General features: G+C 32.6%; 3 protein-coding genes, 1 long non-coding RNA gene and 2 other non-coding genes across 9 annotated transcripts; 2 read left to right on the top strand and 4 right to left on the bottom strand.

Moving 5' to 3' along the window:
• Positions 1-3: 3 nt before the first annotated feature.
• On the top strand, positions 4-15,269 carry LOC103314214 (serine-rich adhesin for platelets). Of its 4 annotated transcripts, XM_064354619.1 has the most exons (7): positions 4-144; positions 196-534; positions 592-2,298; positions 5,325-6,397; positions 6,445-6,592; positions 6,638-6,786; positions 14,827-15,269. In XM_064354619.1, the coding sequence occupies exons 2-7, from the start codon at positions 207-209 to the stop codon at positions 14,920-14,922; spliced, it is 3,501 nt and encodes a 1,166-aa protein (XP_064210689.1). In that variant the 5' UTR covers positions 4-144; positions 196-206; the 3' UTR covers positions 14,923-15,269. The 4 variants fall into 4 exon arrangements, with proteins under 4 accessions (XP_064210689.1, XP_064210688.1, XP_008197807.1 ...); XM_064354618.1 differs by having other exon boundaries at positions 196-2,298; XM_008199585.3 differs by lacking the exon at positions 14,827-15,269 and adding an exon at positions 6,843-6,976 and having other exon boundaries at positions 196-2,298.
• LOC135265299 (uncharacterized) lies at positions 7,022-11,119 on the bottom strand. The gene is made up of 3 exons (XR_010332901.1): positions 11,046-11,119; positions 10,783-11,001; positions 7,022-7,154 (listed from the first exon to the last, which is right to left on the bottom strand). It is a non-coding gene; the product is annotated as an uncharacterized LOC135265299 (long non-coding RNA).
• Positions 7,064-7,150, bottom strand: Mir252a (microRNA mir-252a). The gene has a single exon (NR_038710.1). It is a non-coding gene; the product is annotated as a microRNA mir-252a (primary transcript).
• Positions 14,972-15,065, bottom strand: Mir252b (microRNA mir-252b). Its single transcript, NR_038711.1, has one exon. It is a non-coding gene; the product is annotated as a microRNA mir-252b (primary transcript).
• Positions 15,270-15,682: 413 nt separating the features above from the next.
• On the top strand, positions 15,683-16,163 carry SmD2 (Small ribonucleoprotein particle protein SmD2). Its single transcript, XM_963683.4, has one exon. It carries the CDS (start codon positions 15,783-15,785, stop codon positions 16,137-16,139), a length of 357 nt encoding a protein of 118 aa, XP_968776.1. The 5' UTR covers positions 15,683-15,782; the 3' UTR covers positions 16,140-16,163.
• A 174-nt stretch (positions 16,164-16,337) lies between these two features.
• Positions 16,338-23,347, bottom strand: Vps51 (Vacuolar protein sorting 51). The gene is made up of 9 exons (XM_963602.4): positions 23,162-23,347; positions 22,981-23,115; positions 22,110-22,936; positions 19,762-19,984; positions 19,479-19,706; positions 19,286-19,432; positions 18,879-19,238; positions 16,574-16,686; positions 16,338-16,528 (listed from the first exon to the last, which is right to left on the bottom strand). The coding sequence occupies exons 1-9, from the start codon at positions 23,240-23,242 to the stop codon at positions 16,420-16,422; spliced, it is 2,223 nt and encodes a 740-aa protein (XP_968695.1). The 5' UTR covers positions 23,243-23,347; the 3' UTR covers positions 16,338-16,419.
• Positions 23,348-23,358: the final 11 nt, after the last annotated feature.

The following is a 23,358-nucleotide window of genomic DNA, read 5'->3' as shown; positions in this document are numbered from 1 at the left end:
TTGTGAAAATGGAACGGTTATTTTAAATTGCCAGTGAGATATTTTAATCAAAGGACACAACTGCGCAACTGGTTTATTCATCGAAGCTTTATTTCGTTTTTGAGGTTATGTTTACAAACAACTTGAATTTTTCGTTTGATTTTTGTGAGTATTTACTTGTTGTTTGTATTAGTCGTTGTTACTGTTGCACCATAGATTGATTTGCAATGGATTCGGATAAAAGTGACGACGAGGACCATGACGCTATCTCGAAACAAATCGTTGACTATTACAAGAAATATTCGCAAAATAAGCACCTCCCCAAGTATTTTTCTGGTACCTCTTTGTCGTACATGCCCCCGATTGTAAAAGACGATGAAATTGTGGCAACTGAGCCAATTATTGTGATTGAGGATACGAGCAGTGAGACTTTGAAGGAGCAAGAGCCCCCAGCTGACTTGGAGGAAGTTGCAGAACCTAAGCAGAATTCTCCGACTAGCAGTATCACCTCAAATCGCAAACTCGAGTGGGACAATGGGGCTGATATTGGTTACAGTAACTGTGACACCAGTAATAAATTGCAGAAAAGTTTGTCATTGCCCGTTTTATTAGATGCCCCAGCTGGTGAAATTAAGGAGAAAAAGGCGTCCAAACCGAACCTCCAGAGCCAAATTGTGACGGTTATTTCGTACTCGAGCCCGGAGGATAAAAAAAGCAGGTCTTCATCTTCCTCATCACAAAACGCCCCACAAAACGTGCACTCTTCGTCGTCGTCTTCCTCATATCCACTCGAAAAGCCAATTGAATCAACGACAAGTTCAAGTGGGAACTTCAACCCGAAAGTTGCAAGTTCTAGCTCTAGTTCATTTGCAAACTCAGTTGCCTATTTGAAAAATAAAATTGGGTCTCCTGATGCCGAGTCAACGCCTAAAATAAACCTTGGGAATGTCCTAACTGAGACACCTTTTGCCCCTAAAAAACCGGGCCCCAGGCACAAAATAATTAATTTGTGTGTCACTAAACCAATCTTGATTCAATGTAATGACCACAAAAAGAAGGGCACTGATAAAATCATTCAGACGAGTGTCTCCGAGGGGCTGTCTAAGTGTGTCCAGACGGGGGACAGTTTAGAAATCGTTACTGACGACTCCAAAAACGTAAATCAAAGTGTTATTGTCGTAAATTACGACAGTAAGACCTCCAGTGAGGGGGGCCTTGTGGCCTCGCAATGCGACAGTTTCGAGTACTTAAAAAACGGCGATTTTCTCAAGAGAAGTTGCCCAAAGTCGAACCTCGCCTCAAGCGATTCTTCCAAAGATCTTCCACTCAGTCAATTAATCACCGAGAAACAATCCCAGAGTTTGATCGCCGATATTGACAAAAGCATCAAACTGCTCCAAAAACTGCTCAAATCGAAGAAATACGACCCTGCCACGAAAAAACGCTACATTAAAAAAATCGTCGATAAAATCGTTGATTGTAAATACGACGACAGTACGACCAGTTCCGAACTATTTGTCCCGAAAAAACAGCAAAAACTGGACGAAAACATCCCGTGGTTCCCGCCCCAGATGTCCAAATTTTCGGTAAAAACGTTCAGTGACGAGTTTCTGCCAATTGAGGACCAAAAATTTACGCTCAATCAAAACTCGTCGAGTGGGGGCACTGGGGACAGCCTGGAGAAGCAGCCGAATTCGTCTGGGAGTTACCACAGTTGGAAGGAGGATAAAACCTTGTCTGAGCGACTCCACGAGGAGAAACAAAGGGGGCAAGGGGACCACCTTGTCAAATTCGCGATGAAAGAAAGACAACACCAACTGTCGTGGATCAAAGACGAAATCTCGCATTTGACCAAACTTAAAGGCCTTTTGGAGAAAAAAGTGCAAAAAACTACAACAGTTTACATGTTGTCGCACCGTTACGATAATGTTTGTCCCTGTTCGGACTCACAAGAGAGTACGAGTTCGAGGAATTACGTGATTCAGACCGAACTGTCTGCGAGTACTTCGTCCGAGGTTCCGATTGAGTATAATATTCGGGACAAGTTTGGGAATAGGAATTATCAAGTGACGGAGTTGATGGAAAAGCCGGAGGAGACCGATTTGGCCAAGAGGGTTGTAGGGGATATTGAAGTGGAGTCAGATGGGAAATCTACGAATATTAAAGTGAAGACGAGGAAAGTTGACGAGGGGTTTAAACCGAAAGCTCCAAGTTTGGTGGGGACGGGGAAGTACGAGACGTATCCGAGAAGTAAGGCTGAGGAGAGGAGGTGTTGGCCGTGTGGGGTTTTGAAAAAAGGGGACACGACTAGTTTGGAAGGTGAGTTCTTTAAAATTTTGATTTATATTGAATTATTTTTGAATTTATTTTAAATATCTTTGCCTCAAATTGCTGCAGAAATCGTTCAAACTAGTGGGTAACTGCGATGTCGTAATTATAAAACTATCATTAGTTTGTCGAAATCACCAAAAAATTGTACTAATTGTGTAATTGTGTTTTAATGATTTTAATTTTAATTTCATATGTTTTTTTATAAGTTAAAGATAGTTTCTTAAAAATTAGGTAAGTATTAAAAAATATCTTGTACTGTTGACAAAAACTATACAGGGTGTTCCAACAAGTAGGTAAAGCCCATTATTCACCTTTAAATGTTAGAAAAGCATTTTTCCTAAGCTGTGAACACTAACCCCTGACTCACCTAATATTGTTTTCAAATATTCAGGCTGTTTCTGAAAATGGCTACTATACAAAAGTATGTTTTTTTAAGTGGAACCCCCTATATTTTTTTTGGTGTAGCTTTCAAAACTAATGATTTTGTATTTGTTGAGTTTGCTTAGTTATTGATATGATTTTATTTTTTTTTTAAAAAACACGCTTTTTTAATTTTATTACTCAAAAACTAGGAACCCTAGAAAAGTGGTATTTTTAAATAAATTTAAATAAGTGTTCAAACTTTAAGGATATATTTTTTAGCTCATTGCAATCAAGAAAAAACAGTAAGAGGTTTGTTAAAAGTTGAATAACTTAACATTTTTAATGGAATACCTTATTTTATATTTTTGTGTCTAAAAGGCTTTTGAATTGTTTATCTAAAAACAATAACAGTTTAGTGTCCCTTGATGATTATTAAAAAGATATTTAACTTTAAACATTAGAAAAAGCATTAAAAATTATTAACTATGTATTGTTTCAGTAGTCGAAAAGTGAAATTAATAACTTTTATCCATAATTCGAGTTTTATTCACACTTACGAAGCATATAAAGAGACTTAATGTCCACTAGTGGAATAAAGTAACTTTCCACAAGTGAAATAATAATAAACATAAAATTTAACTTCGATTAATTCCAATTTGTTTATGTGGTGTTTGTGGATAAAATGTTGTATTGCATTCGTGTTTTAGTCGCATTCTGTCTACTTGCGTGGATTAAATGCTTTCTAAAACACTCATACAATAAATAAATATTCGTCATTTTTTATTATTTATTATCATATTATTTTATTATTTTTTACAGTGAAATAATGAATATTTTAATATTTATGACGATATATTTTAAAGCAAAATCGACCAATAAAATTTTAGGTTAAAATCATTAGTTTTAAAAGATACTTCCAAAAGTAGAAAAAATATAGGGTGTTCCATTAAAAAAAAAAACAAAAGTTTGTAGCTACAAATGCTACAATAGCTAATTTTGGAAATACCCTGCATATTTAAAAATGATTTTAGGTGAGGATAAAAAAAATATTACTTTTTTAACATTTACGAGTAAAAGTGAATAAAATGAACTTTGCCTTTTCGCTGGAACACTTTGTATTATACAAAAAACAAAATCCATATAAGGAAAGTCCGTATTTACGTGTGGAGTGCCTTGATCACAGGTCTTGATAAACGTTCTTTAACAAATTACAAAAGATTTTTAAGGTATTTCAGTTTTTGTGCCGGTCAGTGTAGTTTATTTCGGTCGGTCTATTTCGGTGATTTTTGACTTGTTTCGGTGGAATAGTATAGTAGATTTTAAGTTTTTTGTTGTAAATTTTATTTGACATTTTTTGATTTTTTTATTTGTGTTATTGTTACATTTTCTTTTTTTTTCACCTTTAGATTTGTCTTTACGAAATCTCTTGATCAAGTGAGCTTTTGGCTAAAAAGCTAAATCACTCATTTCAATGCCAAAGTTTTTTTATTAACTTTTGGGAAACGCGGGTAACCTCTCGTCTTTTAGAAAACTGTGGTTAAGTGATTTTTTTTAAACATTATCTTGAACAAGGCGTAGTAGTTCAGGTGAACAGCACGCCTGTTCTCTATTTTTTCACACAAACCTAAAAAAATATTAAATTCGTTAATGAGTAAGGAAAAATAAATGATTAAACTAATTAAACAGAATAATAAAATTAAATATACCAAGTACAAAACTCCCATCTGTGACCATCCCCTCTGTTCAGAAAATGATTTATCAGTGGTTAATTAATATCATTTAGAGAAATTTGATAATTTCAGAATTAAAGAAAATTTGCAAAACTCATTTGTAAAATCTTTGGAAGCAATTTTTTAATGAAAATTGTACACTTTAGAAATAGACTTTTATGATTATGTGAATGTTAATTTTAGGTTTAATTTTTTTGTAACATTTTGATTTGTTGTTAATTCAGTTCTATTTTGGTGATTTTTTTTAACGTATTTCGACAAAATCTGCCGAAGTAAGTAGTGTTTTTGGTTCAAATGCACTCTAAATTGCTCGAAATTGTCTGAATTAACCTAATTGGCTCGTAATTCAGCGAGTAATTCGGATAATAAATCATTTAAAATAGGTACAAAATACATGCTTTGTGGGCCAAACTGGATGCGGTCCACAAAACAAATTATGTCTTCTCAGCTACATAATTTTATTAATAAAGAATTGCTTTATACAAAAAACGATTTAAAAATAAAACAACTTTTGTTAAAATTAAAATTACTTTTGTTAGCTTTAAGTTGATATTTGGTTCTCTGTTTAAAGGAGAGAAAAAACTGTATCAAACTCAAAAATAAACGAAGAATGTTTTGGACAAATCGTAAAGTTTTGACCATTTTGTTTTGTTTTTTTGCATTTTTACTCTTTGCACTTTGTAAATAAATTCATATACTTACCGAAAGTCTATGTTATAAGTATTATTGTGGAAAAACAGAGCTTTTTGTATACTGTTTCATCCAGGGTTGTTGTAATAAATTATTAAAAACTCTAGTTTTCTGCCATTATCCTTATATCAGGATTGATTGTACATTCACTTAACATAATACGAAAATGATAAATTAATTCAAACTACGTAATTTTTTATAATACTTTATTGTTTCTTTAAATTGGCGTAGAAAAAGCATCCGGGACCACAAAAGAAATTTTGATCGAAGTGCCACTCGATCCTAGCAAATCATCTAGAGATTCCGAAGAGTTCACCCATAAGTGCACCTGCCGTTGCGAATGCATGGAAATAGTAAAAAACATTTACACCGAAAGCACCCAACGTACACGAATCGTCGACACCAAAACCGAGGATAAAAAAAATTGCGCAACCACCTGTAAACCATGCGTTAGAATCAAAGAGTGCCAAACTCAATCCGACTCTGATTTACCGAAAACCGACTCTTCTGCCGTTATCTACAAAAAAATCATCGACATTCAAGTCCAAACCGACGACGCCAAGTCGCAAACAGACGCCGCAGTTAAGAGTCAGGACCAACAAGTCCAAACTAGCGAGTTTGAAAAATACAACATTGGCACTCAATCGCAATCGCGGACTAGCTATTCGAAGACCACAAGTCCAGAATCGGCTTCCGTTTCCTCAACTTCTGAGAGCTCGTCCAGTCGGAGTACGAGTGCGTCGATGCAGTCGTGCGTTTGCTGTAAACGTAAGAACGTGAAAGCGAAAAATTTGTTCGAATTGAGGAAGAAATTGAGCGATCAGGCGTATTCTCTCTGTCGGCCTTGCTATCGAGAGAATCGACGAGCGGCCTATTCGCCAAATTACTACACCAGTCCTGGACACGTCTGTAATTGTTACACAGTTGTTCAAACTAAAACATTGGACGCAATCAAGAAAACTATAAACGATATCAACGAACTGGACGAGTTTTGCACGTGTGCGAAAAACAGCGATCGGAAAAAGTCGGACTACTGCAAGTATTGTCAATGCAAGCTGAAAAAAACGTCCAAGAATAAAAATGGCATTGCCTACGTGTTGACTTTTGATGAAACTCTAATTCGGGAGGAGCAAAAGAAAAGAAAACATAAGAAAAAACAGTCTTTGGAAGAAATCAAAATAAAGATTCCCGTGCCGTACAAAAAAAAACACAAAGACAAGGAAAATAAAAGGAAAAAGGCCAGTAAAGAGCATGAGAGTGACGCGAGCACTAGTGAGAGTCAGAATCCCGGTTATACGTTAAATGTGAGAAGTTATTGTCTTGTGGTGGTTTTTTCTAACTAAAGTTTTAGGAGTATTTGCGGCAAAATCGCCCCGATTTTGTCGAAGGTGCGGAAGGGAGGAGAAAAACAGTTAATCACTCGAGAGTGCAACGGGAGCAAATGTCAGATTATAATAAGTTGTTGTTTTTGAAGAAGTGTCAGGAAGACAGTGAAAAAAGTGAGTGTTTTGGTAAAAGTGATTCAATAAAGAGTGAAATTTTAGATGCGAAACGCCTATTTTCGGCGAAGGAAATGAAGGATATTAATAAAAGAAATTACAAGAAATTGCCTGAGGTTCAGCAGAAGTTGTCAGACAATAGGGAAAAGAAGTTGCGTCAGGCTAGTCGCCTGATGGCGGATACGTTTAACAGGGTGAGTAAGTTTCCGAGTGTTGTTGTGTCCCAGTTTTAACTTGTTGGGTGTTGTAGAAGTTGCGGGAGAATGTCCTGCGGGGAAAAAGGGATTTGCCGACCGATGTCAATGTGATTAATTTATGATTTTTGTAATAATTTATTTTTCTACTGACAAGATTTGAAATAAAGTACAAATTATGTTAGGAACATTCCTGGGTTTAATTGAGAGGTTAAAAATAACAAGCCGTGGCAAAGGTGATGATGTCTCATTTTCCGCGAGGCGCCGGTTGATGAAATCATTCTGTGCCCATTGATAAGCACTTGAGCAGCAGGAGGTCGAATGTACTCCTGCGGCACTAGTACTTAGTAACAGGACAGTCTTTTTCCCTTGAAAGAGAGATAAGTGAGTGGCATGTTGGAATCACGAGGCATTTGGCCTTTTAACAATTGAATTATGATTAAGTGCTATACTTAACTTGAAGGTACTACGGTTCAAACCCGGTTACCTCCTTACTAGCGCTTCTTTTTAATTTTTTTTCATTCATTCGTTAGGCCGACGGAAGGTTAATTGAAACGACCCTTCGTAAATTAAACGTCTGCCGGTTTATAATTGACTGAGTGAGAGAGATCTGACTAAACGCTGTTACACATTGTTCTCAAGAATATTTTTATTGCAGTCGTTGCGGATTTTTGCACATTGAGGGTTTAGTTTGAAGATTATGTTCAAGACAAGGCGTTAGAATCGGACAGAATAAATTTTATTATTAATCGAACTCAGCGAATATAATTATAACTTTTTAGTTCTTTTCTTTTTTATGATTATTGTAATACAAAATAAATGCTCTGTAAGAAATGTTTTCAGGTAAAAGGTAACAACTACTGACGGATTAAAAAATGAACCATCTTTATGGATTATTATTTGGTTTAATTATAATTATATAATTTATTTAATGCACAATAACCCTCAATATTCTTCAGCTAAGCATGAAAATTAATGCAGATTTATTGGATTTATTGGACATTCATTTCAAGAATTTACACTTGTAAATTTTTTTTACAAAATCTCACAGAAACAAAATATTTTTCTTACAATAAAAATTTCAGATATAGCAATGTGTAAAGAAGTTTCCGGAATTGTTGAGCTCGACTTATTTTTTTAATTTCCACATCAGTGTCAACAAAATATTTAAAAAAAAACGTATCAAAATTTATAATTTTAATTATAAATGCTGGAATTTGTATGTACTGTTGTCATTAACAAAGTTACAATGAAGAACTAGTATTTATAAGTATGTTGTACATATGTTCAAAGAAACAGTTTCACCTAAAAATGAAACTGACTGGTTTTTGCTTTTCAATTATTAATTTTTTATAATTTTACTTTTTCTTTCAAACACCAGATTTTAGTCAAGTTTTCGAATTCTTTGCTATCACAGGGATTCGATTCCCGTCTCCTGTTTTGTCCAGATTTAATAATATTTTAGTTTTAAAAAAGATTTTTTATTCCAGCAATATAACCTGTGTATCTGTGAAGTAACAATTTATTGCCACATTCTTAAAAAAAGCAATGTTTAAAAATTATTTTCCAATGTTCAGTGTAATTGAATTAGGTAAATTATTATTTTTTTGAAGATGAATATTTGCTCAAAAAAATATAATGCGAGGGACGTGACACATTTTTTCAGGTGGTTAAAAAAGTTTCCGAAAAAAGAAAACACTATAAAAATGACAACGTCGCATTTTCTCTCAAAATTAGCTGTTATAAATTATGCACGCGCTTCAAAAAAATAATAGCTAAAATAATTTGTAGTTTCGATGGAAGATCTAATCATTAATAACTATTTTACAATTTTGTCAGTCTTATTAAAAAAAATAATTCAGTAAAATGCGACGTTTGCGTTTTTATAGTTTTGAAACAGCAAATAGCTTAGTTAAAAGTTGCCAGGGCAAAATTGTTTGAGCCCTTTATCAAATAGATATTTGAGTTAAGTTTTAGGGCATTTAAGATCATGAATTTTTGAATTTACTTAGTCGAAACAGCAGGTCTTATTATAACATTAAATACCTGTTGAAAAAATTTACCAATTATGTCATAACATTGAACAAATTAGCAAATTCAGCAAAAAATTAAATTTCTTGGAAAAAAAAATGCATTGATAAGTGAACGTTTTTTATTCAAGACTTGATCCGACACTTCTGAAGAGCTGTATACTTTTTCTTGGTTACAGTGGCAATTTCAAGAAAGTTTTTTATTTACCGAGATATTATTGCGTAATAACACTACTAATAATAAACATTTAATTTTTAAATAATACCATCATTATCAAAAAATAATAGTTATAATCAATTAATAGTTGATATAATTTATAATTTCAATGAGAGATTTAATCATTGATAACCATTTTACATTTTTATAAATCTTATTTAAAAAAAATAATTTGGTAAAATGCGACGTTGGCGTCTTTATAGTTTTGAAACAGCTTATACAAGGAGCTTATTCCAAATCTAGTGGCGAACTGACAAATGAGTTTAATTTTGGCATTAAACATATGTCGTAATAAAATGTTTTTTAAACCCACTGTTAGTGTCAGTTTATAGAAGTATCATTAAGTTAATCTGCAATTAAATGCGTGATTATCTGATCACGTGACCAAATTGAATAAATCTGATTGAACCATTCATGTTGTTAACTTTTAACAACGATTTAAATTTTAAGAAAGATTTCTGTAAACGGGCCCTTGGTCTTTAAAAAAATATAATAAGATACATAAGATGAAGAATAATGAACAATTATTAATAATAATAGTAATATTTTATTTCTATGTATCTTTGTCCCCAAAATTTATTAATGTTGAAATAACAACTAAGGAAATTTCTGAAAAACAATTACACGCCCATGTATTTCATTATCTTAATCAAGTGGGTGCATTTGGAACCAGATTTGGAACACCCTATATCAACTGTTAGGATTATAAAATTAAAATTACACCGTGATAAGCTTGGAACTCAACTTTAATAATTTGTTTAAAAAACCCTGATTTAAGAGCAATAACACTGAATTAAAAATTATTTTTAAAGCATAATCTTTAACCAAAAAAATTATCGTAGTATGGAAATAAAATTTTGCAGGTCTTTAAAACTAAGAGGCATTCAAAAAAATTTTTTGTGTTATTTAAATATTTAAACAAAAAACGCTTGGTCCAATTTTTTTATTCACCTTGTGTGTTATCTCCTAAAATATTTTTCTTTTTTTTTAATAAAAATTGTAAGAAATAATTAAAACTAAACACAGCTCAGTGTGTATAATCATATTAATTGAAATAAAATTAATTGTCTGTTAGTTGTTAAGTGTCTGCACTAACTTATTGTTTATTTTGTGCATTTGCTAATAATTTGAATGAAATAAATCGTACAGGGTCGTACTTAAAGTAACGTCCATAACTGGTCTTATAGATATAGCAGGATACATTTTTTGTGTATTTATGATAATTTATCTGATGATAGTGTTTAATTAATTTTTGTCCAGTTTGTTTTTCAAATTATCAAAATAAACGATAATCTTACTAAGTAAAATAATGCGATAGTCAAAAAGATTAACCACCAAATCCGAAAAATTCCGCACGTAATTTTCATACTGCAGTGTTAGTCACCACGTATCAGAGCAATAAAGCGACATTTTAATGAATTAAACACCCTCAATGGACGCCCGTATCGTGCAATCTGTTATGAATGTAGGAGAGAAGTCCACTAAATGATGAGTATATTATGCATTTTGTGGCCTGTGGGAGAACCAAATACCCACAAAAACCGTTACAATTTGAATTAGATTTGCAAAATTGGTTACTTGAATGGTTGGGTTATTTAATGACTATACAATTTTGTAGTGAATGAGCGCCGATTTCAGTTACAGTTTTAATTAAAGTTAGTTTTGTGAGCGTGTGCAGGAGCGATGGTGATTGGGAGCATTTCTTAATGGAAATAGCTCATTGTTAATAATAATAAAGCTGGTCTTTACCTTGAACGCGCGTATTTGTGACCACCACACCGACAACTGGACGACTATTTGTTTTAGAAAATATGGCCGGGGGTCATCATAATATCGTCGGGTTAGGGGTCAACATGATAAGGTCTTTTTTCATTTACATTTAGTTTGACTAATGTCCCACTCGCATGGATTTATCTCGATTATCGTAAATGTTGACTTTGTCGAAGAATTTCGGTTGACTCACTGAAACTGACTTAAACTTGAATTTCGACCAAATCTCGCAAATAGCTTACTTTTGCTGAAACACACGACACAAAATCTGCCTCATATTAAATAATACCAACACACATCACGCGTTAAAGTCTGCCACTGACGTTTAATGAGAGTCAATTGGGTTTATATGCGAAGCCCACATCCCTGTGTTAATTTAACTTAAATTAAGAGATTATTTCCTTTGTACACGTTATTATTCTATTGTAGCCTGCATTGATGCTTACTATACCACTCTATGAATAACGCTATTACTATTTATATAAAACAATCTCTGCAAAAATAAACTAGAGAGAATTGCTGCTCTGAACTAGGGTGATAAGTTGAAACAATGAGCCACGAGAGATGTTAATGGACGCTGTGTTAGGGTTTTCGCCAAATAGATTTCATTTATGGGATTTTATACACGCTATTAATAACATTTGTACACCAGACGATGCAAACTGAATCATTTGCTAACTATTTTTGAGAGAAATAAACTTAAATGGGCAAATAAAACGCAAAGGAAATTGTAGGACGTAAATAAATAAATTACATAACTTCTAATGTGCTCACAATTAGTAAATTGCCAAGAACATGTCTGTTTGTTGCTAAGTCTTCTGGCTTGTACGTGCAAGAACTTAATCAAATAACTTATTGAATCAATTAAAGAAAATTAGTTTCTCCAACCGCCTGTTTTCTGTACAATAACAATGAGAAATGTTCTCATAATTTTTTTCAGTTATTTCCTCAAAATTATTTCTTTAACAAAAATAGTACTATACTATAAGTAAGTCTAATCAATATTTTTGTTTCCAATGGTTTATTAATTATTAGGATTTGCCATATTTCTTTCTACTAGAAATTTTTCTTCAAAATTTAATAAACCCTTGAAAAACCATAATTATCTAAGATAATTACACTAGTTTACAAGGTTTTATACCAATAGATGAAACCAATGTGTATTGGCAGAATAATTAAACACAAATTTGATAATGAAGTCGAAAAAAATTAAGACGTCAAGTTTTTTAAATATTCATTGTAAAGTACTCGTATCAGTATTTGCCAATTTTTGAAACATCAAAAATGTTACAAACTGTTTTTTTGTACTATCAAGATCAGTTTATGTTAATGTAGACTAGAAGCAACCGAATAACATATTTTTCTTCCAAAAACCTTAATACTTCTTTTTATAAGATTTTAAATCTTGATGGAAACATTTACCACGTTCTTCACTTAAGCTTCCTAGGTTTTTTAGGATAATTTAAACATAAGCATAGAAAAGGTTGTTTGGGCTTAATTTACATTTACCTGATGATATTTTGAAGCAAATAAAATATTGAACAATTTATTAATCACGTCAATAACGAAAGCTAAAGACACCACAAAAAAGATTGATTCAAAACTTTTGAAAAATTAAATATGACAGATTGGTTTCTCTTGTTGTAACCAGCAGTAATCAATTAACATATTTTTGGCCCAAAAACCTTGGTTTTTAGGTTTTATTAGAATAATTTTACCACAAACAAAAGTTATTTTGGGTTTAATCTACATTCGCTTGACGATATTTTAAAATAAATAAAATGTTTAAAAATTATATCACAGAAACAACAAATGGCAAATTAGACACCAAAAACACATTTTCAAAAATTTTAGTAATATAATAAAAAAACTAGACGTGATAGAGAAATGTGACATATACAGTAAGTTTAACTTTGAAGTAACGCATAAAATTCGTAACATTTTTATTTTTCAAAAATATAAAAAATGCAAAAACAGGTAACTTAGCATTTTAATTAAGCTCAAATTTGACTTGACTGGACCAGTCATGGCGGCCAATATGGCGGCGTCATATAATTGTCACAATAATTTAAATGGAACCGAGGAAATTGTTGTTGGTTATTTAGGTCAGGGATGTAAATAACCAACAACAATTTCCTTCGTCAAATTTTTCAAAGGCAAAATTGTCATTCCATTTTAATTTAAATGGAACGATATCTTAACTAAACACGTAAAAATTTTTTTTTGAAATCATCATTATAAAGTGACATAAAATTCATATTTCTTTTATTTTTCAGAAATTGTAAAAAAATGCTAAAATAGGTAACTTAGCATTTTATTTGAATTCAAATTTGACGTAACTGGATCAGTCATGGCGGCACCATGATGTCATCACAGAATTTTTAAACGGAACGTATGATTTTTCCTTTATAATTAAAAGCCTCATTAATAGGTTTTTACAACTGTGCTAGTTATTTTGAATGTGGTAAAGCAAACACGAAAAAAATTTTTTTTTCATTAGTCCAAAGTAAGGTATAAAATTTATATGAATTAGACGCTATGACTGATCTAGTTAGGTCAGAATTGAGCTCCCTTAAAACACTAAGTTGCCTGCTTGTGCATTTTTATCTTATTTTAGGAAAATAACAAAAATATGAATTTTATTATAAAAATTTCAATTTTTTTTCTACGTTCGGTTCACTCACATTCAAAATAAGTGACACAGTTGTAAAGGGCTATTAGTAGAGCTTCTAACTGCATAAAAAAATGGTATCGTTCCATTTAAAAAATTACGATAACGACATGGCGTCGCCATATTGGCCGCCATGACTGATCCAGTTAGGTCAAATTTGAACTCAATTAAAATGCTAAGTTACCTGTTTTTGAATTTTTATTTTTTTTTAAATCAAAGAATTACGATTTTTATGCGTTATTTTAAACTCACTCTGTATATTTTACTTACTAGTGAGTGAGCAGAAAACAAAATCAGTAGGTATAAATTATCTGAATTATCTCTTGGTACAGAAGAAAAAAAATTTTTTAAACTACCTAGTGTAATTAACAAATCGAGTTCACTTTTTTTTTGGTTAAGTTATCAAAAGTTATAACATCATCATTTTTGACATCGTATTTAAGGCTATACAAAAATAGCTATCTATGTAGTTTCAGAAAACTAAATAATTATTACTAAGCTAAAGCCCTCTTTAAAATGTTTATCTGTTTTGTTTATTTGCTAGGAAAGAAAATGTTTTGTTTTTGTAAAATTTCTGATAGTTTTTTGTTTTCTTTTAATTTTAATTTTTTATTTATAACTTTTTTTGTGTGAATATCCTATAATATTTCCCGCTGGATGAGCATTACTCATTTGCTAGGTGGTTTAGGGCGATTTTAGCTTACATTAATTAGATACAGTCAAGTTATGAATCAACTTTAGATATTTAGTAAATTTATTTATAGGATTTTTTTTTAATGGGTGAACGAAGATTATTAAAACTGTAACAGAAAATATACTTCTGCCTGGACTCTTCTTTTATCAGAAAATTTATGAAATTGGAACTGTTGTTAAGAAAAAATCTAAGGACTAAAGATGAGATTCGATGTCATTCGAAAAATATGTGTAGTAATGCCGCCGTTGATTGGTTTGATTGCATGATTGGTACCCCTTTACTCTCTAAAACATTACAAAATTAACACTAATAGCAAGTGCTTGGAAAATTTTCGCGTATAAACGCCCGGAAAATCATTTCCAAATCAAACTCCTCTACATAGAACTACTCTACATTTCCCCAAAAATTACCTGAGCAAAAGTCCACTCTTATAAACACTTGCGTCAAAAATAGAAAATTGCCCAACACAAACAATATCATTGAATACAGCGCGTGTATCTCGACACAAGAGGCATTCAGCAAGCAGCCGTAAGCATCGGCTATTATCCTATTTAGTCCGAAGTGGCCCCTAACGAGATTTAAATATGTTCATCGTCGATGTCAAACATATGAACTTTATTCCATTCATCTGGTCAATTGATTAATTGAATTAAGGTAGGCACACGAAGACCGAACTCATGAAAAACGAAGCCTCAAATGCGGGACCTTAGACGGGCGGCGACAGGAAACGCCGCAAATGAGGAAGTCGAATTAAGAATTATTAAATCTGACAACGTGTGACAAGAAAACAGACTTTTTTTGGTGATTTTCATCCATGCGGTATAAAGCAGCCAGACCGAGGAGATTTCAAAAACATCACCTTCGGCGCAACTACTTAATACCGGGTGGACAAGAGGCTTTCTTCTGGTGCGTTTCTTCAAGTATTTAATTTATATAGCGGGACGGGGTGGTTTATCGGCTCCTCACTGCATTTTAATGATTATTCTATTATTATTTGCGTTGGCATTGCTTGTATACTTAAATAAACACGCTGCTGGAATAATTACTTGCACTGGTTATCTCTTATTGTTATACTTACTATAAATAAAGAGTGATTATTGTTTATCGTAATTATTTAATTTTCGATTCTGGGGCTAACAAATTGCTGGGAATTAAACTCCCTTCGTTGGAAAAATGCACTGCAATACTCGTATTTGCAATATTTATTACATTTTCTAGTTAAATTATAATAAACGGTGCATTCCCCTATCTGATTCATTAATAGCTTGTTGCTCTTATATTTAACGTCTTCATCTCAATGGATTATAAATTGGTTTATTTGCTCGATTTTGTAATTAGTTTTTAGATCGTGGTTTTTGAGTATGTTAAAACTCTTAATTAATTATTCAAAAGAGTAATCTTAATGTAACTTTAAATGTGAGAAGAATAATTGTTGATTTAATTCGAAGTTTGTTTTCTTCACTTTAAATGTTTGAATCTGCCGCCATAGTATTAAACCCAGTTTGCGCATGCGCATTGCAAAATTCCCCAAACGCATCCAAAACGCTCAAATTCCTAACCTAACTATTTTTGTGCCGGAAAAAGTGTTGTTTTAAGTGCAAAAACCGAGTCAGAATGGCTTTAACGAAACCCAAGTCTGAAATGACGGCCGAGGAGCTTCAGGCTCGCGAGGAGGAAGAGTTCAACACGGGCCCCCTTTCGGTGCTCACTCAGTCGGTGAAGAACAACACTCAGGTGCTGATAAACTGCCGAAACAACAAGAAATTGCTGGGGCGGGTGAAGGCGTTCGATCGGCACTGCAACATAGTGTTGGAGAATGTGAAGGAAATGTGGACAGAGCTGCCCCGGCCTGGAAAGGGGAAGAAGAAAGCCAAGCCGGTAAATAAGGATCGGTTCATTTCGAAAATGTTTCTGCGAGGCGATGCGGTTATTATAGTTGTAAGGAACCCCCTAGCTACGGCTAGTGGTTAATTAGGAATAAAATTTGTATCTTCAGTTTAGTGTTTATTGAGGAAATTCACTTACCTATCACTTCACTCGTGTGGTCCTTCTGTTCTGCGGTTGATTGATACCGCGAACGTGATACTGTGGAAATATCACATTCATGTCGTTGCAAATGAAAGATTGAACGGTTTTTTAACATTTATCTATAAAAATAATACAACAAAATGTGATAAAATTTCTCCTTTTTATTTAAACAAGATAATACAAAAGAATAATAAATATTTGTAACTTATGCAAGCTGCATGACCTAACCCCTTTCACATATGATGTCCACAACGCTTGGTTCCATTAAAATCGGTTCCAGGCACCTGTGGACTGCTGATCCCAAAATCTCATCCAGGAGGAAATGAACCAAGCTGGAAAATTCAATTAATTTCACTAAATTCAAATTCGTGACGTACTTTTCATCCGCAACAAATCGCCACAAATACAACTGCAAGTAATGCGTGTCCACTTGAATTTGTTGGAGGCCAAATTTACTAAAAGTCTTCAGACGTACGCACTCCATGAACGTCTAGAAATTATTTTTTGATTAAATGCTTCAACCCTCCACAAAATGATGCCTTAATAAACTAGCCTCTGCTGTAAATTATCGGAATGCCAACTAGATGTAGTTCAGTTTACAGAAAGCGCAAGTAAAATTTAATTCAGAATTAAACATTTATTTTGCATTGTCAAATGTTAAGTTAATTAAAGGAAAATGTTATTTTTTTTATGAAAAATTTAACAAACCAATTCTTAAAGAAAATTAAAAAAATAATCATCTGGATAGGTGACCCAACGTTGCCTACAATTTACGATAAAATTTTTATTTATGACAGAAAAAATCCAAATAAATTTATACAGGGTGCTCAAAAACTGGCGCACCAACTCAGTGGTACGTTATTGAGAAGCAAGTGCAGATTACGGGAAAAATGTTGAAAAAATTCCTAAAGTAATATTTTAAAAAATCTGGAGCAACAAACTTATTGTGTTAACTTCTTCAGTTTTTATTATTTTTTAATGTTCTTATGTTTCACACCAAGTAATCGTTTCCTAACAAAACGATGAACAATTAGTTTTAAATTTCCTATCAGTCTTTAGCAGCTTTTTGAATTTAAAAAAATTAAAATTTATCCAAAAAAATCACAATGTGTAGATGTGCCAACACTGGGAATTATTTCCTAAGAAACCGTTTTAAAAATGATTTATTTTTATTGTTGCCCAAATTCTATTGCGATCATAACTGTTAACAACGTTGCCACATATCATTTATCTAAAATCCATTATTTATCAATAACTTTAATACAAAGAATTTTTTTACTATTTTTATCTTTATATGTAACCACTTCTCTACCACACACCACTGAGTTGGTGCGCCAGTTTTTGAGCACGCTATATGTATTTCTAAATGTTTACAGATGTGTTATGTTTACGGAAAAAAGCCGTAGAACACATCTTAGTTTTTTTTATTTTCGTGAAAAGCTACAAATTGGTCCATTGGACCAAACATAATAAATAGTATAAATAAGTAAAAAGAATAAATACAAAGTAAACGCTACAATTGTCATTCTAAAATTCATAGAAAATCGAAGACAACTTCTGAACCATGTGATAACAAGGTTTTTGTAAACATGGTAAAACCAATTACCTGAGTACGGCCACAAGACGAGAGGCATTTTTCCTCTTTTTTAAAAATGATTGATTTTAGTTGTTTAAAATATGTTTGATTTGATTAATAATTTACCCTATGCAGAATAGGTATATTTCCGAACCCATGCAGATGAGGGTTAACTATTTTAAACAGTAACAAGTGACTTAAACCTCGCTAGTATCGCGAGTGGTTCAATTCTTTGAGCAGAAAGCGAAATTAAAATTTACTTCAAAAATAAACTAATTCGAATTTAGTTACCATTTATTTTGCATTGACAAAATTTAGTTGCGATTAACACGATCTGTAAGCTGACCCTATGATTTGTATTAGTTTTAAGATGTCTTAGTTCTGCTACAAAATTGATTTTTGATAATTGTAATACTTTTAAATTAAATGAAAATGTTTATAGTTTTTTAAATAGTAAACAATTTAACAAAAACCATTTTTCAAAAAAAAAATATGCGTTAGGTGAAATTAATAAAAGATGAATTATTGTTAATGTAAAACTGTTTTCCAAAATTAAATTACGAACATAATTTTTGTACAAAATAGGCTTTCTTCATTTTAAACTTGATTTTATGTAAAACAATACTATTTTAAATGATTTATAAAAATTAATAACTTACCTATTTGTATTTTCTAAAATTTTTTAAATGCAATTATTCAGAACTAATTGTTATTTCCGACTTACTTACTCATAGGTTTGAGATCGAAAAAAAAATAGATTTCAATCAGTTTATGTTAGATTTGTCTTAAAGTATTACGTAAAAATTATAATTTTTAAATATTAATGAATAAAGATAAACATAAAAAATCACTGATTTTCCATGGTTGTTGAAGTTTTCATTAAAAAATTACATTTTCATCTAACTTGCAAAATAAATATCAACTTAATCCGAATTTGTTTAATTCTGAATACGCCTTCTGTAAACTGGCTCCCAAAGGAATTTATCTTGAAACTGCATCTAGTTTGCAATCCGATAATTAATGTCAATGCCTGCTTGCGGTTAGAAGGGTGACATCCACAGCAGACTGCTTTATTGAGGCATCGTTTTCACTTTGTTCAACTGTACCTTGAGACTAATCTTAATAATCCCAGTGAGAATCGAAATTTTATTAAACTCAACAGTTGAGAAAATTTCAATCCTTTCGCTGAACAACTTGTGCATATTCGAGACTAGAGTCGAATCCAAGTGATTAGGGGTCAAGCTTGACCAATTCGACCTGTACTGGTGTCTTGAGACCGAAATACTGTGCGTTTTACGGCTGGAATCGCTACTGTGTTCCGTATTATTACCCTGGTCTTCGTACAAAAGGGCAACAGTGGCGTCAATAGCTGAAATATCTTCAACGACTCGTTTCATCACAGCCCTCACAGTCCGCGGCTCTATTGTGTGCAGCCAGTCCCTCGTTTCGACGCTTTTGCGCAACATCTTTAGACAAAAAGTCAAATCAAAATCATGGATTTTATGTAAATCACCTGTGAAACGTTAAGTCCTTGTATCCTCACGTAATAATTCAAAAGTTCTTGCGCCGACTCTTGCATCGTCATATTAATCTCGCCCTCGTTAGTCAAAGCAGCGCTTTGTTTGGGGTTGATTTGAAACAGTTCATCCGTTTGAGAGAGCTTAAAAAAATGAGTAATTTTTGTGGTAATTAAGTGGTTTATTTACCACGAAACTGACGCTTCCGTTGCGAAAATCGAGGCATAATTTTGACAACAAGAGAAGGACAGTTGGGGGCACCTTCAAGTCGGAAGCCACAATAGCGCAGTAACTGCGCGCAGTTGCAGTCAAGTGGTGCATGAAACATACTATGAGCCCCTCTCGGACGTTATCCACGCAAAAACTGTCTTTAAATTGGGGTTTTTGGGCGAAATTCACCTCTGGTTGAATGAACACCTAAAATTTACTTCGTTTGGTGGATTAAAGTCGATTAAATCAAAGTTTTTCCCACCACAAGGTCCTGCAAAACGCCCTTAATTTTCTCAACTATTGACATTATAAGTGTGCTGAGAAGCTCATTCAGATTTTTAGATGAGTCGTCTTGACTTATCAGCTTTGGAGTCGTCAAGTTTTGCCTCACTTTGGTCAAACAATCAGCAAAGTGCATTTTAAGGATTTGCAAATGTGCTTTGCACTGTTTCCGACCTGCATTTATCACAATCTCGGTCGCAAGACTAAAATGTAATGTTACTAAAGTGGAAATAAATTATAGAACAAAATGACAAATTTCACACGAAAGCCAAATTCCCTTTCATACTTTTAGAAAATTGACCTTTTTTGTTAGTGATTTAGCGATTTTTTATTAGTAGTCTAGATTTATTGCATTTTTAATAAAACTGGTTAATGTTGATTGGTTTTTGAAATATCTATATTATGTAATTTCATTTCTTTAAGAACACACTTTGTAAAAATGTATTACGCCGAAACTAAGAAATCTAAACAAATGAAACTGATTCAGCTTAAAAGAGGAAGGTATGAACCTTAGTGCTTTAATATTTTTTGGAGAGTTACAGCTGAGATGATAAAAACATGAAGAACTCTCTTTTAAGTTTAAAAGTTTAAAGTTTTAAAAGTTTAAATAACTTAAAATTCTTAAAGGAAACGCCGTATTACTTATTTTTGCTCGTAAAATACTTTCAAATTGTCTTTCTAATAAATAACATAAACATTTAATAAGTGTTTACAAAAAAGATATTAAAAAAATCAACTATTATTTCTTATTACAGTAATTTTTTAAGTTCTTAATTGCACTATGTGTACAAGTAGTACAGCTTTAAGTTTGAACTTTCTTTAAAAATGTGAAAACCTGATTTCTGTAGTACGAGCCCTAATAACTAAATGTTTGGACGAAATCTTGTTTTATTTTTATTTAGTTTTATTTTATTTTTATTCATTTTATTTATTTATTATCAAACTGGTTTTATTACAACAATACTATTTATAATTTGTATGGATTCAAACTTATGAAATTCACTAAATACTAAATACTAAAGTGTTTTCTGAACTTTGTTATTAGAAAATAAGTTATTAGAAAAAAAAATTAAACGATGAAATTTTCCCACTTCGCTTGGCAATGTAAGGAGCTAAAAAATTTAACATATGACTATCCAGTTTTGTATTATTATTTGACCTTCAATTTCATGGGATTCTAAAAAAAATTATTACGTTCCCGAAGGTATGTTTATTTAAAAAAAAAGGTGCTTCTTGTCACACCACAAAACTTTTGAATTAATAATTTGGTAATTCTTACATTAATGTTATGCCTTGACCAGCTATTAGCCCTGATTTCAATATCATTGTGTCTTTTTGGCACAAAATGATAAGTTATCCTAGAAATCTTTCTTAGTGGTAATTGAAAGATTTAAAAAACAAAACAGAACATATTTGGAACAATAAAACGCCTGAATTCTGTTACAGATTCGTTAAAAATATGCCTTTTTAAATTTAAACATTCAGTAGCTTGACATGCATTTCCTTTACAAAAATGTATTCTTTCAAACATTTAGGGTCGGTTTATAGAAACGTCATTAAGTTAATCTGCAATTAAATGCGTGATTAACTGATCACGTGACCAAATTGAACAAATTTAATTGGTCCATTCGCGTTGTTAACTTTTAGCGACGAATTAACTTTTAACAAAGCTTTTTATAAACCGGCCCTTAGTTGTTAGGGCTCGTATTTTTACTTTTTGTGTAGTACTTTTCACAAAAAAAAATTAGATTACATTTCAAAAACTAAGCGGAATCTACAGTAAAAGTCTATAGAAAAATACCAATATTGAAAGCTACGTTCAGTAAAATAAAAAATATTTCATAAAAAAAATGTTTATATTGTACCTAATTGATTTCTCAAGACCGCTGTAGATTTGAAAATAATTTTAGGTAATGAAGTGATGTATTATACTAACTTATAAATGAACTTCCATAAAATTAATTAAATAGAAGTCATTTAAAATCACTTTGTAGTATTGTTTTGATTGGTTAAAAATTAAAATGACTAAAAACGAGTTTGTACTGTATTCAAAAACATAAAAAAATAGTTATTAATAATACGAGTGCGAAAACACAAGCTTAAATTTCGTTATGCAACGAGTGTATGCGAGTGTATACCTAGACACCCGAGAACTTTCAGCGTTTTCGTATAAATGTTATTAATTTTTTTTTGTTAAGACATTTTTATTCAAAACACGTTGCTATGGCAAACGTGTTTTAAAATAGTGTTTATAATCTAGAATTCAGATATTAAAAAGAAGACTTAAAATTACCAACAAAAAAATAATTAAAACGATTATCCACTTACGCCGAAAAATCCACATCCCTGCACAGTGTGTTACTTTCAATCCTTTTATAAAACCGGTCCAAGGCTTGAACTAAAACAGCCGTATCTCCAACATCCTGCTCCAAATCGACTTTATTTTGCACCAAATCGAAATACTTCGCCATGTTTTGTTTAACAAAGTTGTTGAGTTCAGTTGCAGCAAAATTTTCGAAAATATCACTATTTTCGATATTATCCAAATTGTTGCGATTGATAAACATGTCGTCAAAGGAAGCCACAACCAGACACAAATCGCTCAAAAATCCCGAACAACCCAAATCAATAAATTCGGAAATGTCCCGTTGCTCGCTTTGGTCCTTCAGCATGACTAGTTGGTCACTGAGACGTTTTTCGGCACAAATCAAAAATTCAGAACACAACTCTTTGGCCGGCTCGTTCAGTTGCAGGAGCAAATCCACACTTTCGGTCAGTTCCTTGGCCGAGGCTTGAGGGTTACTGAAGTGCTTCCTCAGTTCTTTTTTGAGCTCAATAAGGATGGTTTCACAGTCGGTTTTGATGCCTTGCAAGGATGGCAAGTTACCGTACTGTTCCAAGACACGCTGGGCGTGCAAATAGTCCTGAACCGCCTCAATGTATCGCTTTTCCTCCATTCGAGTTTTCAAGCTTGTTGGCAGTTTGAATAAAAACTGGAGGCGCTGCAAAAGCGTGTGCACCCCCGACAATTTACTAATTTGGCTCCTTGTGTCCTGAAGAGTCGAGTTAATTTGGTCGGAAAACGACGTAATTGACGACATGTTTGAGGCGAGGAGGTCCATTTCGTTTTCCATTTTTTTGAAATCGACTTTCATCTACGGCACTAATTCACTTTTCGGAAAGAAAAACGCACCAATACCTTTTTTATGGTGTCTGTAGCCGAAATAAATTTGTTATAATTTTCGTAAACTAGGGTTTGCATGTCGGAATGCAAGGTTTGTGTGTCTTTGACGATTTCGCTCTCGTGGTCCATTATTTGCTTCAAGTTGGACTCCTGCAAGAGGGTGTCAGTTCAAGGGTGAAAAAGGGGCTATTGTTACTTTGAATAATTTATCCAAATACATGTTGGGGTTGAAGCTGGGACTGTTCAGGTCCAAGGGGCTGGGCTTTTTCTCCGCCATTTTTGGGTTTTTGAACACTTAATTGAAAAAGAACTCAAAAAACATTTTTTGTATTGTTGTCACCAAAACGTCAAAACAGATGATCAGGTGTGCTAGTGGCAGAGTGTGCACAAGCT

Source organism: Tribolium castaneum, chromosome 2 (genome assembly GCF_031307605.1).
Source record: "Tribolium castaneum strain GA2 chromosome 2, icTriCast1.1, whole genome shotgun sequence".
Taxonomy (NCBI): domain Eukaryota; kingdom Metazoa; phylum Arthropoda; class Insecta; order Coleoptera; family Tenebrionidae; genus Tribolium; species Tribolium castaneum.
The sequence above is the reverse complement of the archived record's forward strand: the minus strand, read 5'-3'. Positions and strand labels throughout refer to the sequence as shown.